Source organism: Lontra canadensis, unplaced genomic scaffold (genome assembly GCF_010015895.1).
Source record: "Lontra canadensis isolate GAN:19392208 unplaced genomic scaffold, GSC_riverotter_1.0 scaffold4, whole genome shotgun sequence".
NCBI lineage: Eukaryota > Metazoa > Chordata > Mammalia > Carnivora > Mustelidae > Lontra > Lontra canadensis.
The window spans coordinates 32,569,298-32,585,911 of NW_022630998.1; the positions used below are offsets into that span (position 1 = coordinate 32,569,298).

The window sequence follows — 16,614 nt, forward strand, 5'->3', positions numbered from 1 at the left end:
TTCTTCACAGGAATGTTAACCTTATCTTTCAGAGGCAGACAACAGGAAGAGCTCCAGTTTGAGCGGGACCACCAACACACACCTGCACAGATAGACCTTGGAATGTACAACAGGTACCTCCACCTCATTATAATGTTAAAATCTCTGCCCAAGGAGGAGGACAAACATCATTAATACACCTAGGATACACGTATAAGCATATTTTCTAAGTAAGCTTGCACAACCACATGCCGGCCTTTATAAGCAATGACAAAACTTCCTTTTCTGATTATTCATCCTAACCCTTCAGTAAAAGAAACCCATTCACCTCCACTCGGGGAGTCATGGCTTTGCAAGGTGTTCCCCTGAAGTCCTTAGTTGCTTCAAAATGTTTTCTTTGTGTGATACCACCTCCTGGTGTAATGTATCTATAACTTACCAAGGTGTGGACTTATTAGTTCAGTTACAGTGTAAGTAGAATAGATAAGTGGATTGTGGTGTATTTGTATAATGTTACACACATTGATGAAAATGAATGAAAATAGCCAGCTTTATTAAAATGGATGAATCTGGGAGATTTGGAAATCAGTGCGACACAATGTAGTTGGTTGCCTTGCTCCACCTTCCTGTCATACAAAAGGTGGTGGTTTTTGACTCAAGCTCTTCTTGAAATCCAATATCCCCAATATCTATGGTAAAATAGATGCCACAGGGGTCCACATCCTAAAAGTTTGATCTTTTGTGAACTAATAGATGTTCAAAGACCTGTTTGCCTCCCAGCACTTCCAGTGTGAAAGATCCCCAGAGTTAGAGAACTCTGATTAGATTAAGGTATTGTTTCCCCTTGGGGATTCCCACAGAGCAAGCCTTGAGGGCAGACAGAGGTCAACTATGTATAGAAGATGAGGACCCATCTGACTGCAGTAGGCACATAGTTAGAGGTACCATTTGACATTTTTAAAACATAAAAGCTAAGAAGACTTTATACCTATTGGTATTTCTTCTACCCAAGCACTAAACCTCACTTATTCCTGTTGTAGAAGCTAAGACATCAAAATGTCTTCTATTTTTCCAAAAGTTTCTGTTTCTTTCTTTTCTTTTTTTTAGATTTTTATTTATATGTTTATTTGACAGAGAGAGAGAGAGAGAGAGAGAGAGAGCACGCGCATGCGAGCGAATGAGCAGGGTGGGAGGGATAGAGGGACAGGGAGAAGAAGACTCTACCCTGAGCAGGAAGCCCGATTCGGGACTCAATCCCAAGACCCTGGGATCATGACCTGAGCTGAAGGCAGACGCTTAACTGACTGAGAGCCACCCAGGAGCCCCCCTAGCCTCTGTGTTTCAAAGGAATTTAAAAATAACAGCACCAGAAAAACTTGTATTTCTAAAAGAGAAGCCTCCCAAATTATCTCCTTGATGAAGTCACCACCATTAGCCTATCAGGAACAAGATGGTGAATCTGCAGTTTGACAACAGCTGGAGCCTTTCACAAATCTATATCTAACGTTTTTCTGGGGAGACATTTTGGTTCAGCCTTCTCTCCACTAAATGGCCCATCTTTTCCTTCCCTCCTACTTCCCTTGTCTCTCTTCCTCCACCCCCAAGACTATAACATTGCTTTAATTCTACGTTTCCTACTACTTGGTCCCATATCCTAGCCAAAATAAGCAAGTCTGTGTCTTATCTCAGTTTACTGTGGCTTAGATCACACATCCTCATTTCAGATTTTATACTTTGGCTGATGGGTCAGAAATGAAAATGGCTAAGGTTCCATTTGTTTCTTCAGAAAATGTAGTCAGGTTATGGAACAGAACACCACTGCTTTTAAAAAATAAAACAAGGGCTTCTGGGTGGCTCTGTCAGTTGGGTGTCTGCCTTACGTTCATGTCCTGATTCCAGGACCCTGGGATAGAGCCCCGCATCAGACTCCTGCTCAGGGGGGAGTCTGCTTCTCCCTCTCCCTCTGCTCCTTCCCCTGCTTGTGCTCTCTCTTTCTCTCAAATAAATAAGTGAAATCTTAAAAAATAAAATAAAACAAAAAATAAGAATGTTTATTCTTTCTCTCAATTTGTAGAAATGTCATGGGAAAAAAACACAAAAAGAAAATATTCAAAATGATTGATTGATGTCAGTTCAGTAAATGCATATTTTTTAAAATAAATGCATACTTTTAAAAATCTTAAAGCAGGCGTTTTTAAATTTCTCATGAGTTTCAGAGTCACTAACTTTCTTCATTGGGTCTACTCTTTTATGTTGAAAAGGGAAACAAAAATGAAGTAGTTTTTGAATATTTTCTTACCATTTTTTCTTACAGATTTAAAATTCTATTGTTGAATCTTAAACATTCTTCTCTAACTGAAATGTGATTACAAATAAATAAGCTATGTTGTCTTTCTGTGAAACCTTAGGAAGCTCCTTCCACTTTTTTCCATCCTTCACAAAACAAAGTAAACATATTTCAGGTGAAACCCTCAATGAAAGCCTTTTAATAATTTTCAAGAAACTAGATGGTTTCATAGGCAACACTTTGTGGCTCTTTTAAAACCAATCACCTCCTAAGAGGCTAACTTCAAAGGAAGCATCATATCAAGCGTATTTAAAAGAAACCAACAGGAGTAGTCTCTTTAAATACACATTAAAAAGACAATACAATATGAGGTCCTTTTTTTTTTTTTTTTAAGATTTTATGTTTAAGTAATCTCTATACCCAACATGGGTCTCAAACATACAACTCTGAGATGAAGGTTCCTATGCTCCACTGACTGAGCACCAGGAACCCCCAGAGTACTCTTATTTGAAAAAGTGGTTTCACCTCTTGTTCTTCCCCTCAGAAAATTAATTAGAAAAGATTAACCAGGAAAACTGAAAAGGTTGCCTGCTCTCTTTTTTGTGTTCCCCTCCTCCCCTAAAACTCAAGCCTTTCTGAATGTGTTTACTTGAAATCGGGATTTTTGGATTGAGTTTTAAAACCAAAGAAGTCAGAATAATTTCTCTTGGTATGCAGAAGAACAGAAACGAACTGTTTGCAGAAATGTTTTTTAAAGTTCATAATAAAGTTGAATAGTGACTGTAATGTTGATTTGCCTGGTTTACACAAATATTTAAGAGAGGAAAATGGATACCAAAATATTTCCACTGCCCTTCAAGGTCCTTCCAGCTGGACTAAGAATCAAATTGACATGAGACAGGTTAACAGGAGAAAATCAGATTTAGTTTCCTATGTACTGTATGGTTTCCTACTGGGAATCCACATAGACACATTCCCATCACATGTAACTTGAGGTTTATGCTGAGCTAAGGAGAGGGTGAGGGGCCTGAGGATAGGAAGGGGAGGAAAACTACTACTCAGAAGGTGAGAGGAGATGTTTGGAAACAAAGGTTGCCCTGTCAGGGAGATTTTTCCTTAGTGAAAGAGATCTCTGTTAATTGCTCTCTTCCTGGTACAGGCTTTCTTTTCCAGTTAACTCAAAAAATCTTTATGCCAAATGGTCCATCTTAGGACAGTCTGTCCTTGGCCCCTACACACAAATCAGAGATGAGTACAGAAATATATATACATATATGATACATACATATGTTCTCTTCCCACTGATATTAAGTCTAGGCTATTAACCTGAGGATTTAGAAAAAAATTAATTTGTTCCCAGAAGGGTTGAGCAACTTTGAAAAACCTATTGAACAACCCTCTACCCTCTTCATTAATTTGGAGTTTATTTTCCCTGGGATGTTCAAAGGAGTATTTTCCTTTGTATTAGATATACTCACAGGACTTACCAAGGAAATTAGTAATGTAAAATGAGTTCCTGGGAGAATCTTTAAAACACTGAGGCAAAACACTTAAGGCACCAGTTGAGTGGTAAAGAATCATTAGCTTTCCATACTGACAAACTAACTGATAATTACAAAAAATTTCTTCAGTTCTCTAAAGCATCTAAACAAAGAATCTTGACCAGGCAACATACTGTTAATTTCTTTATAGTCATTACTTGAAATTGGAAAAATAAAAGTACATTAAAAAAAAAAAAAATCCTTCCAGGGATGCCTGGGGTCCTGGGTGGCTCAGTTGGTTAAGTGTCTGCTTTGGCTCAGGTGACCTTGGATTGATCCCAGCAGTAGGCTCTGTGTTCAGCAGGAAGTCTGATTGTCCATCCACTCCTCCCCCTGCTTGTGTGAGTGTGCTCACTCTCATTCTCTCTCTCTCTCTCTCTCTCTCATTCTCTCTCTCAAATAAATAAAAATCTTTTAAACAAATGAAAATACGGGGGTGAATAGGAGAAAACCACTAACCTTATTGAAAGTGGTTGCCTTTGGAGAGGGGACTGAAAGGTAGGGTGTGTAGAAGGGAGATACTGCTTTTCATTCTATTTTGTCATATTTTTGACATTTCAAAAAACACTGTGCACATGTTAATTTAACAGAAATCAAGGAGCACGCACTTCCCAGAAGGTGTAGGGTGGGGGCACTACAAGGCTCTGATTAGTTTTTGCTTGGGGTCCTGAATTTATAGCTCTTTATTTCTAAATGAATACTTTTTGTTCACTGTAATTGGAATTAATGCAACTTCCAGTACTACTTTGAGGTCCCTGGAGAGTTTATAAGTGAAGATCAGAGAGTTCTCTTCTTATATATTTAAAAACTAACTGAGGGAGGGGGGCGCCTGGGTGGCTCAGTGAGTTAAGCATCTGCCTTTGGCTCAGGTCATGTTCTCAGGGTCTTGGGATTGAGTCCCGCATCCTCAGTGGGGAGCCTGCTTCTCCCTCTGCCCACCCCTCACTTGTGCTCTCCTTCTCTCTCTCTGACAAATAGACAAATTAATAAATAAAATCTTTAGAAATAATTAAAAATTCATTTAAAAATTATTTAAAAGTAATTAAAAATAAAAACACAGGGAGATAAACCATAAGAGGCTCTTAAGCATAGGAAACAAACTGAGGGTTGTTTCCTATGGAGGGGAGGGGGTTGGGGGATGGGGTAACTGGGTGATGCACACTAAGGAGTGCACGGGATGTAATAAGCACTGGATATTATATAAGACTGATGAATCACTGACCTCTACCTCTGAAACCAATAATACATTAATTGAATTTAAATAAAAATAAATAAAAATAAATTTTAAAAAATACTTTAAAAACCCCAAAATTAACAGAGTGCACCACTAGGGTTTTTTCTTTTTTCCCAAAGTTGAGAAAATTCGAGGGAATTGGAATAATTAATTTTATTTGTATTTAAGCCATTATTTGAACGGGACGTTAAATTTATAAAGAAGTTTTGTGGGTGTCTATGACTAGCTTTTCTCTTTAATAATATGTATATACTACTGTTTTCAGTTCAGTGAGTGGTGTTTTAAAACTCAACATTGACTTCTATTTCCTAAAAAAGAAAAACCAAAAGAAGCACTTCAAATTCAGGAGGAAAAAAAAGCAAATTATAACTGGTTATTTTTAATGTGTCATCTATACATATCTAATTATATGGCATAAAAGGAGCTAATTTAGTTAATTTAAGAAAATTTTTGTGGTTGAAATATTTTTACACGGTCTGTCAAGAGCTAGTCTTATTAGAACAGGCCTATTACTGCTTGTTCCTGAAAAATCCAAATCAAAAGAGACGGACTGTAAAGGTATCTACACATTAGGAACACCATGTACATCTGTCTTCCTTGGAAGTCTTCAGAGCACTTAAAATAAAATTACGGTGCCACTGTTTTATGTTATGTCTGCTGACATTACCTCTATTCTTGTTAACTGAGCACAGATGCAAAAGATGTTACCAACCAGACCTTAAATAGTAACTGCTCAAGCTCAGAGCACGGCAGGTGGTACAGCTCCACACAAGGCCACATTCTTGTGAGATCTTCCAGCAAGGAGGGGGGCATCAGCTTGCATAGATTATTTCTTATTGTTTAAACTCATTTATTAATACCAGTCGGGGCTGTTATTTAGTCAGTGCTTAAGAAGGCCAGCCCCTGTTCAGCAAGGTCTGTAGGGGTGAGTTGATCTAATCTGTGGAGAGTGTATTATTAGCTTTGTTTTGTAGATGGTAACACTGAAACTAAGTGGCCCAGCCAGTTTTCGTAGAGTTATATTTTGTAACTTCCTGACTCTGGAAGCTCAGGCTTCCCCTCTGCTTTTCCATACCTTAGGGCAAAGTTGACAAATCCCTGAGTTATTATTATTATTATTATTATTTGATTTTACTTATTTATTTGACACAGAGGGAGAGAGAACACAAGCAGGCAGAGTGGCAGGCAGAAGGAGAGACAGAAGCAGGCTCTCTGCTAAGCAAGGAGCCAGATGCAGGACTCAATCCCAGGACCCTGGGATCATGACCTGAGCAGAAGACAGCCACTTAACTGACTTAGCCACCCAAGCGCCCCAAATCCCTGGGTTATTAATTCTTACGTTAACTCTTTGGGAGGCTGGTATTGATATAGTCACAGAACCCTCCCATGTTGGCATCGCTTTGGCAAAAAGAGCACAGGATTCAGGGTCAGGAGGCCTGATCCTTCTACCAGTTCTGCCTCTATCCCAGGGGTTGCTGGTGAGAATTCTCTGCCTTCTTGAGCCTCAGTTTCTCTAACTGGATAGGAGGCCTAGATCCCAGACTGCTCAAACACCTGTAAATGTCACACCTCCCCTTTCCCAGAAGTTGCTTGGCTCTTCCCACCTGGACAGAAACTCTAGGTGTCCAACCAGTCTCCCCAGGTGCAAAATGGGGCCAGAGTGGTCTTGGCTTTGGATGAGTCCGGGGCTACCAGGGAGCAGGGTGCTGGGCTGGTCTGCTACTATTTATGCTGTTTTAAGATTTTTTCTATTTTATTATTATTTCCGAATTTTAGAGCCAATTCTCATTACTTTCCGTGGCTCTGAGTAGGTCCTGCTCTCTTACCTTTCTTCCTCTAAACTCCAGAGTTTGAGATTCTAGGAGACCCTGCACCAGAGTTTCCTTCCACTCTGAGCCTGTATTCTTTTTTTTTTTTTTTTTTTTTTTAAGATTTTATTTGTTTAATTGACAGAGATCACAAGGCAGAGAGGCAGAGGAGGAAGCAGGCTCCCCGCTGAGCAGAGAGCCGGATGCAGGGCTTGATCTCCTGACCCTGGGATCATGACCTGAGCCAGAGGCAGAGGCTTTAACCCACTGAGCCACCCAGGCGTGAGCCTGTATCCTGTCCAACAATACACTCATTGGCCAAATGCTTTGTCTTGGAAGCGAGTTCATTTAAGGGCAAGACTTGCATGGAGTGCGAAAGGATCAGGCAAGTGAATTTTGCTTCTTCAGCTTTGCTGTGACGCTTTGGGCAAGTTGTTTAAGGTATCTGGGCTTCAGTGCCTCATTTTTAAATGGGTACTGTCATGTTTTAAGTAAAAGGGCTTGACGCAAAGTTCGTACTAACAAACTCTTCTTCAAGTGGCTATGAGGAGAGCAGATTTGGGTAGAGAGAACTAGGGGTGCTATATGTAGCGAGCAATTATTGGGGACCCTTTTTCAAGTGAGGTCGGGGAGAAAGACAGCAGGGATGCAAACTGAGTCCCTGGGCGGGGATGGAAGCTGGAATATAGATCAATGTCCTGGCAAGCGCGGAAAGGGCTCTCACTGAATCCCCCCAAAGTGCCCTGGCAAAGACAGGGCCAAACAGCCAAGGGCCCATGGATTCAAGGAAACTGGAGAAGAGGAGACTTTCCCTAAAGTCGTTTAGTTTTCCTGGCAGAGGAGGGAGATAAAGGGACTTCAGAAACAGGGATCCAGGCGAGATCTCAGTGGGCGCTAGGCAGAGAGCCGACCAGCACTCGCTGGTCCCCACGGCGTCGGTTCTGTGCCCGTCACTCAGCAGTCAGTTAAAGATCTAAGTTTCCCTGGAGTGGGCCACCAGCTCTCTCATCAGAGCGGCGGCTCACAGGGCCGCCGGGCCTCCTCCGCGGGGGCCGAGCGCCGGCTAAGCACGGGTACGCCGGGCCCGCCCGACGGTGGGCGGACTGCGCAGCCCAGCGCCGCACCGGGAAGTGAGCGCAGCGGCCCGGCAGCCTGACGCCAGCGGAAGTGCGAGCCCCGGGCGAGCCTGCTCCGCCGAGGAGCGCCGGGGAAGGGGCGGGAGCGGGGCGGGAGCGGGGCGGGAGCGGGACGGGAGCGGGGCGGGAGCGGGGCGGGGCTGAGGGCGGCCGCGGCTCGAGGGGGCGGGCGGGGCCTGGGCGGCGAGGCGGGGTTTGGCGGCGGTTGTTTTCACCCTGGCGGCGGTGCCTGGCTTTCGACTGGCGCTGGTCGGCGCGTAGGAGCGAGCTGCTCCAGAAAGGGGCGATCGCGGCTGGAGGTAGCCAGGAGGGCCGGAACCGAGCGGGCAGCGGGCGAGTAAGCCCGTGGTCGTCGGCCACCGCGATGTCAGCGCAGTGCTGTGCGGGCCAGGTGAGCGGGGGGAGCACGGGAAGGGGGCGAAGGGTCGGGCTGCGGGACCGGGAGCCCCGTCACCGCCGACTTCCGTGCGTGCGCGCCGCAGATCCGCAGCTGCGAGTGAGCTGGGGCAGGTGGGTCGTACGGGGCTGACACTGCGAAGTCCGGGTGAGTGCCTCGGGCGGGAGCGCGGCGCCCAGCCGTCGGGGAAACCCTGTGCGGTGGGCGGCCTGGAAGGGACACCGGGAAGCCCGAGAGGAGACCCCGACGTCTTCCCTTCAGGTCTTAGGACTTAGGGTGGGGCAGGCAGGGCTCGGGCGAAGGAACCCGACTATCCCCGGAGAGTTTCGCCTCCCCCTCCTGCAGGGCACGAGTGTGTGGTGCTGAGCTCCGTAGCCCACCGGCTCTGCACCACCCGACGAACCCAGAAAAAGACGTGCGTTTGGGCAACGTCTCCTTTCTCTTGCCGCGAGCAAAACTCGGGTTATATGGCCCAGGCAGCTTGCACTTGGCATCTTGCAAGCCTAGAGCATTGGCTCTGTGCCTTCGACAATGTCTCGAAACCTTGTTTCCAAACTATGGTGCTCAGGGCCGGTCGCGGGGAATACTCAGCCCTGCTTCCGGAGTTTGCCGACGCAACCCTGGCTGGACGCAACCTGGCTGCCTGGGCCGAGCGCGAACCTTCCCGTCCCTCCTTTTAGCTGAACTTGCCAGTTACACTCATATATACAGTATCTTAAAACATATATGTCTACTTGGGATAGGCGACTCCTACTGGTGAGTAGCGCATCTGGGCAGAATTACTAGGTTTTAACTCTTTAATGCTAATTTCATGCCTTCCCGCAGAGTAAGAAACAACTAGCTAGGTAAAGCCTTACAGATGTGGAGCTCCCTTCTCCCTGTGTTCTCTATTCTGTACACAATTTTAATGCCCCCCCCCCCCCCAATGAATCTATCTCCGGGGGCATTCACGTGCTGGGATGTTGTTGCTTTCTAATACATTCAGCCTTAGGGCAATCAAGGGCAGCCCGTGTAAGTGATGCAGGGGTTAAACTGTGAGTTTCTGTAACTGGCCAGTTATACTGGCAGATAATCCATCACCCTTCCAGTGGCTATGTGAAGTTATCCTGGTTTTTGAGGTCTAATACTGTACTTGGCATACATTCACATTGGCCTCTTCAGACATGAAATCGAGGGTTTTGTGGGATTTTTTTTAGATTTGTATTTTTAAGTAATCTCCCTACCCAACCTGGGGTTCATACTCACAACCCTGAGACCAAGAATCCTGTGGTCCACCCATTGAGCCAGCCAGGCTCCCCCTGACAATTGAGGTTTTTACCTTGAGGTGTAATGACTTGCGTTAAGTCAGGCAAGAAGAGAGAGATGGTGCTTACCACCTTGTCAGGGCTTTTGAGACCAAGGTGGATGGAAAAGGCTATTTTCTGAATGTTCCCAAGCTCAAGAAAGAGTTGCAAATCTTTCATTGTTGTTGTTTGAGATGCCTTCCAATTTGATGCCACACCTCCCATTATTTAGTAATTGCAGACCTTTAGGGGCATCTGTCCTCCCCTAGTCCCTTGAAAGCCCCTTGAGGCCTTCTGTGACTCCAAGCGGCTAATTTAGGGCTTTGAAAATGATTACTGGGACTCAAGTGGTCTTGTAAAAGAATTATTGGTATGGTTGATATTTTGGCAGGATTTAATAACTTATTTCTAAAATCCCCCTCTCAGGACTTTGGAAAGAACCAAATCCTGGCCATTCATCACAGGAAAGTTAACTTCTGCTTTCTCTAGGCTGCTTGAGGCAAAAATGTGGTGGGTCTCAAGGCAGTGAGGGGTTGATGACACTGTGATTTCATACGGATGGGGCTGTTAACAACTGTATGTTCGAAAACCTCATAGCACCGTCAGAAGCTAAGTCAGTTCTTCTGTTCTGCCGATCTTTTGTTTAATTTGAATACCTATGAACTGTTTTTACTCACAGCATTTCTTCTTTTTTTTTTTTTTTTAATTTTATGTATTTATTTCTCAGAGAGAGAGAGAGAGGGAGAGAGAGAGCGAGAGCACACAAGCAGGAGGAGAGGCAGGCAGAGGGAGAAGCAGGCTCCCTGCTGAGCGAGGAACCCCATGTGAGACTCTGGGATCATGACCTGAGCTGAAGGCAGACGCTTAACTGACCAAGCCAACCACACCAACCAGTTTCCCAACTCCCCGCACACCAACTGGACTCACAACAATTCAACTCAATTTTGACACTACCTGGATTTAGTATCCCGCAGGCTTAGTCAGATAAGACTGCCTCTTGCCCCACATTTCAGATACCAGTCACAAATCTCCTGAGCCTCCCACACCACGGAGGAAGACCAATCTCTCTTTCTGGTTGTATCATAATGTCACTGCACCTACTATGTGCCAGGAGCTAGAGATAGGGCAGTGAGCCAGGCAGACATCATCTCTGCCCTCCATGGGCCATCCCGTTGTGGGTGGGGACATCCCATAAGCATGTAAACCATGAAACGGTCAGTACTAGTACCCTAACCAGACCTGGTGGCCGAGGGGCTTTGGGTAGCTTGCTGGGGAAGACTGAGAAAATGCTCCCGGATTTGAGACTGATCGGTAAGGAGAGACATCCATGTCAAGGTCTGGGTAAGGAGGCTTTCAGGATTTTTGAGGAACAGAAGGGAGTACAATGTGGCTGGGGTGTCGTCAGTGAAGCAGATGGGGTAAAGAGGCAGGTGGGGGCAGACGTGACCCGAGACTGTCAGCCATGGTTGGAGTTGGGGTTTTGTTCCTGTTCCAATGAGAGCTGTGGTTCGATTTATGCTTCGATCACTCTGGGTGCTGTGAAGACTCAACCGTATCAGGGACTAGAGTGGAGGCAGGGAGAGCAGTCAGAGCTGTTCATTCAGTGACTATGATTTAACTGCCTCCTCCGTGTGCAAGCGGGCTGTAGCACTGAGCAGAAATGCCTCCTGATGGAGCTTAAATCCTGATGATCTGCTGCTGCTGTTAGTCTGAGGAGAGCGTGTTTTACCTTAACGTAGGCTGTAGTGTTTACAGTGTCCTGTTGTTGGCTTCTGGGCTAATTTTAGAGGAATTGGACTTCCATCTGGATAAGAAGTGGGTGTGGGAATGAGAGCGATTCTGGATTTATCCCCAGCAAGTGGATTGATGACAGTTTACTAGGTGAGATAGGCTTGAAGGGAGGAGGACATTTGGGAAGGAAAACCCAATAGTTTTCTTTTGGCTTTGTTACATTTGAGAAGCCTATTATAAATTAAATGGAAGTGGCAAGTTACCCATTGGATGATTATTTTATTTATTTGTTTTAAAGATTTTATTTATTTGATATAAAGAGTGAGCAAGAGAGAGAGAACATGAGCAGAGGCAGAGGGAGAAGGAGAAGCAGACTCCCCTTGCTGAACAGGGAGCCTGATGTGGGGCTTGATTCCAGGACCCCAGGATCAAGACCAGAGCCGAAGGCCGACTCTCAACTGACTGAGCCACCCAGGTCCCCCAATTGGATGTTTAAATTGGGAGAAGTTTGAGGGGCACCTGGCAGGCTCAATCGATAGAACATGTGACTCTTGACCTTGGGGTTGAGTTTCAACCCCACATTGGGTGTAGAGATTACTTAAAAATAAAATCTTAAAAAACAAGTTAGGAGAAGCTTGAGGTTGGTGATAGAAATTTGGGGCACTTTAACTGAGGACCATTAGGAAAAATGTGTAAGCCATAAGAGAGCTATGGACTCAGGTGTGGGTTTGAATTGGGAAATCTGGACAACCAGGGCTCTTGTGAATGAGTGCATTTTACCTTCGCTCTATTAACCTCAGTTTTCCTCAACTGTAGAATGGGTGGGATAGTACCTCTTGGGGTTATGTGAGGATAGTATGTGATCTAGACATACGGTCTCTAAAACATGGCTTGGCACAGAGTAAGGAAAACTCTTTGTTTGTTATGGGCCAATACCCACCTGTGTCTAGGCATTGTCCAGGTCGTCTTATGTTTGTGCTGACTCTGATACACACTTAGATTTTGCTTACGCTGTTGCTAATGGATGCCAATGGAAGAAGAGATGACAGGAGAGAGTGGCCACTCAACACTTTGTGGGTACCCAGCACTGTGGCAGGTCCCTGAAGACTGGATGATGAAGAAAGCTTCCTCGCTCTCCTGGAACTTAAGGGCTAGTCGGGGGTGGAAATGTGGGGAAAGCTAGCTACAGAAAAGGACAGTACGCACTCTGTCAGAGGTGAAATGAGTGGTTGAAAAATCCAGACGGTGCTCTCAGGGCAGTTTGAGAATAAAGCTCGACAGGGTTTTCTCCAGGCAAGTGTAAGCATGAATGATAGCAGTCACAATAGCTGAAGTTTGTTTCATGCCCGCAACGCGCTCGCTGTTTCCACCTATGTTACAGCATTCGTTTTTCACAACAGCCTTAAGGGGCGATTAACTGGCCTCCTTTTGCAGGGCAGGCAACAGCAGGAGAGAGAAATAAACGAACTTGACTGATATTTCATGGTGGTGGAGCCAGGCCTTGAACACTGGCCCACTTAAGTTGGGGCTTTTAACTACAAGATTGCCATTCTTTAATATTCTGATAATGAAAAAATAATCGGTAACAGTTGCTCCTTATCTTGGGGTATCAAGGGCCTCGGGCGGTTTTGAATACCCAGCTACTGGACTGTTTTGATAGATATTGGTAGTTGCTAGTGGCTGTGGGTGGGTGAGGTTTAGTTTCTTCCAGACAAAATTCTGCTGCACATCCGGACATGTATTGGCAGGCAGGTACAGAGCGATCACGCAGCCTGATCTGAGGCTTCACCTGGTCCCAGCTCTTGGCCCTTCTTGGGGGGCATTAACATGGAACTTGCATGTTCCCTGCATCACCAGGCACAGCTGTAGTCTAGTGCGCAGGGCCCTAGGCCGCCAAGCCAGCATGACCACATGGATGGATCCCGGCCATGGTGCCATTCCTGGGGTGCACATTCACTCTCCAGTGGTGGTCGAGCCAGTTCGTGTAAGGGCAGGAATGCCCTGGCCAAGGTATTTCCAGCCAGATTGTATTAATCATTGAGATTCTCAATGAAAATGAAAGCCCATTTCTTTTTTTTTTTATTTTTTAAGATTTTATTTATTTATTTGACAGACAGAGATTACAAGTAGGCAGAGAGGCAGGCAGAGAGAGAGGTGGAGGCAGGCTCCCTGCAGAGCAGAGAGCCTGATGTGGAGCTCAATCCCAGGACCCTGGGATCATGACCTGAGCTGAAGGCAGAGGCTTAACCCACTGAGCCACCCAGGCGCTCCTAAAAATCCATTTCTAATGTCTGTTACATTGGTTAACGAAATCACGAATGCCACCAGGAGCCATCCATGGTCAAAAACACATAAAGCTAGATGTTAAAGCAGTGGAAACCTTTTATTCCATAGCCACTGACAGCAGGGAAAAGAGCTGAGCTCTGTTGCCATTTGTCCAGAGTTTTCAAGGGGGAATGAGGGAGTAGGGAGGAGTGAGTGGGGCCCAGCAGAGTTAGGGAAGTGGTGAAACATTAGAGGAGTTGGTGAGTGTATTTGCGATTAGGCCAGTTGTGTCTGCTAGTTGGCAAGTTAAGATTGTCCTTCCACTGAGACTGGGGAGACATGTCCTGTCCTTCCTGATGATTATATTTCCAAGCGATGGCATGTGGGTCCTTGAGAAAGACACTTCAGAGTCATAGGACATACATATACATCTCAAAGGGACAAGGATTCAGAGTTGTAAGCCCTCTTTGGTCAGTGCTCTAAGAAAGGGAGGCCAGGGCCTATCTTAGGTGTTGGCTAGGACAGTTCATTTCTTTTGAGAGCCCTGAGCTTCTCCTGACTCAAAACGGAAAGGCCGGAGGCAGTTGGGTCATCCCAGGGATGCAGCCTTAGACTGCTGGAAGCCCTCTTACAGTTCGGTCATTGTCTGTTGTGCAGGGGTTTGTGCAGAGCAGCTTTGTGTTGAGATTTCGAGGGAGTTTTCACCATTTCTCACCATGACTATGCTGGTTAACAAAACCTGGGTTCATCAGAGGTACAGGTCATCAAAGTCCATGTGCAGGAGACTTAAGAGTGTGGCTTCTGAGGAAGTTGTAGCTGGCATGGGTGTTCCTCATCAGGGTATCTCGACACCCCCAGACTGGAGCTTAAAACACACACTTAAAAAGAGTCTATGAAAACTTCTACAAAAAGTCAATAAGCTCAAGAAGCATTTCCTTAGTAATGATCTTCCCCTTGCTTTGAGAGTTCTCTCTGAACATGCCCACACCACCCACTACGCGGTCATCTGATGGACAGGAATTCTTTCCTGGTTACTGCATGTATGGGCTTCCTCTCTCTCCCTAGACAGAGCTCATACTATGACCTCACTGGACCCCCTGTTGAATGCTTTTGGTTACAAAACCTTTTCTCCCTACAGCTCTTTGTTTATAGTGATTGGAAATTTAGGTCCTCATTATATCATGTGATGCTTTGACCCTTGGAAGGGATCCAGGCATGAAAGTTCATTTCTATCCATGACTGGTGTGTTTTTGAACTTTGCAGGGAGGGTATTTGTGAAACACAGGGGAAAAAACATCACACTTATCACCCAGAGAACCACATTTTGGTATTTTAAAGTCCAACCACCCATATTTATTATATATGATTTTACTTTGCAAAATTAGGATTATGCTGTAGCTGCTGCATTTGTCCTGTTCTTTTTGTGGAATTTTTGTTTTTGTTTGTTTGTTTGTTTAACTAATCTCTACTCCCAACGTGGGGCTCAAACTCATAACCCCAACATCAAGAATTGCAGGTTCTACTGACTGAGTCAGCCAGGTGCCCCTTGGTCAGGGAAGTTTTTAACAGACAGAAGCCACTCTTTTGTAGCCATTAATATTTTCTGGGCTGACATTCAGGTATAGTTATTCTTGTGCCTTCAAACATGATGAATTCTCCAGAGGTGTTAAATAAAGGTGAATGAGTGAAAGTTAGTTAATAAGCATAGGTGTTAATAGGTTTGGGTGTTTTTCTATTTCTAAAAGACCAAAAATAGTGAAGAAAATCTGAATTACACCCCCTTTCGATGCCATCATCGACAATATATTTCAGTCATTTCTAACATTTTCTTTAACTTTGATCTTTTCCTTTACCTTTATTTATATAGATACTACCTATCTAGTTGGTATCTGAGTCATTATTTTCCTGTTGTATGAAGGTACTCATCGCTGTTTCAGTTACATGAAGTTTGAGTCCTGTCTTCTAATTACTAGTATCAGCACTTTTATTTTTCTGTTCATTTTTGTAAAATGCAGGCAGAGTGCACTCAAGTGCCCACATAGTCACTCTCCCACACTGACAAAGGGTGGCGATTGGCTGATGTTGACCTGTAGGCTTATATACCTCACTGGTGAGCTAATACAGAAAGAGTGTTTGGAGATGTTGTGTAGTTAGGCAGGTTTAGGTTGTTGGGGAGATAAGTCTGTCACATATCTTATGCAGTAAATAGAGTGAAAGTAGCCATGTTGGTTGGAGAGTTAGCGCAAGGGTTCACTCAGATTTGTTTTCTTGGGCTGCTTTATAGCTGACCCAGGCGAGTTGACAAATAGCTTTGGGCTGCGTGGGATGCTTTGGCTGGGAGGGCTGAAGAGGGCCGACCTGTGGGAAGTGGAAGGCAGCCTCAGACTGTGTCTGCTAATGAGATCATCTCTTCCCCATTGCTTGATTCTGCCTGGTTTTCTGTATAAATATTACCTATAGGCTTCCCACAGCTATTCAAGATCTGGAAGTGAGTCAAGTATGAGACTCGGAAGCTTACCTTTCAGTGTCCCCGGTGTTTCAGTAAACTGCAAGGGAGAACAGTGAGGACAGCATTGTCTACTTACATTTCAGTTCATCTATGATAATCTGACCTCAAAAAGGAAGTCTTCGGGGTGGCGGGTGGCCTCTCTCAGTTAAGCGTCCAACTCTTGATCTCAGCTCATCCGCATTGGGTGTGGAGCCTTCCAAAAAAAAAAAAAAATAGTAAAGTAAAATTAAATAAAATAGTAAAGTAAAATTAAAATAAAATAAAATAATAAAAGGAAGTCCTTGTGTAAGATGGTATGCAGAACTAGCCACTGACACAGTTCCATTTTATTTCTTGAATTGTTTTCAGTACCTGTAATTTTAACTGTAACATAACTATGGTTCAAGAAAAAAATTCAACTGAGTAAATTCTAAAGATCTAATTGATTTTATTAAATGATTCATG

At 44.6% G+C, this 16,614-nt stretch overlaps 1 protein-coding gene across 1 annotated transcript in view; it reads left to right on the forward strand.

Annotated features, from left to right (window-relative positions):
• The first annotated feature begins 8,202 nt into the window (after positions 1-8,202).
• Positions 8,203-16,614, forward strand: part of SERINC5 (serine incorporator 5) — a 102,542-nt gene continuing 94,130 nt past the window's right edge. The window contains exon 1 of the mRNA XM_032847719.1: positions 8,203-8,376. Coding sequence (XP_032703610.1) covers positions 8,350-8,376 — 27 coding nt within the window. The 5' untranslated portion in view covers positions 8,203-8,349. The remainder of the gene's footprint in view (positions 8,377-16,614) is intronic.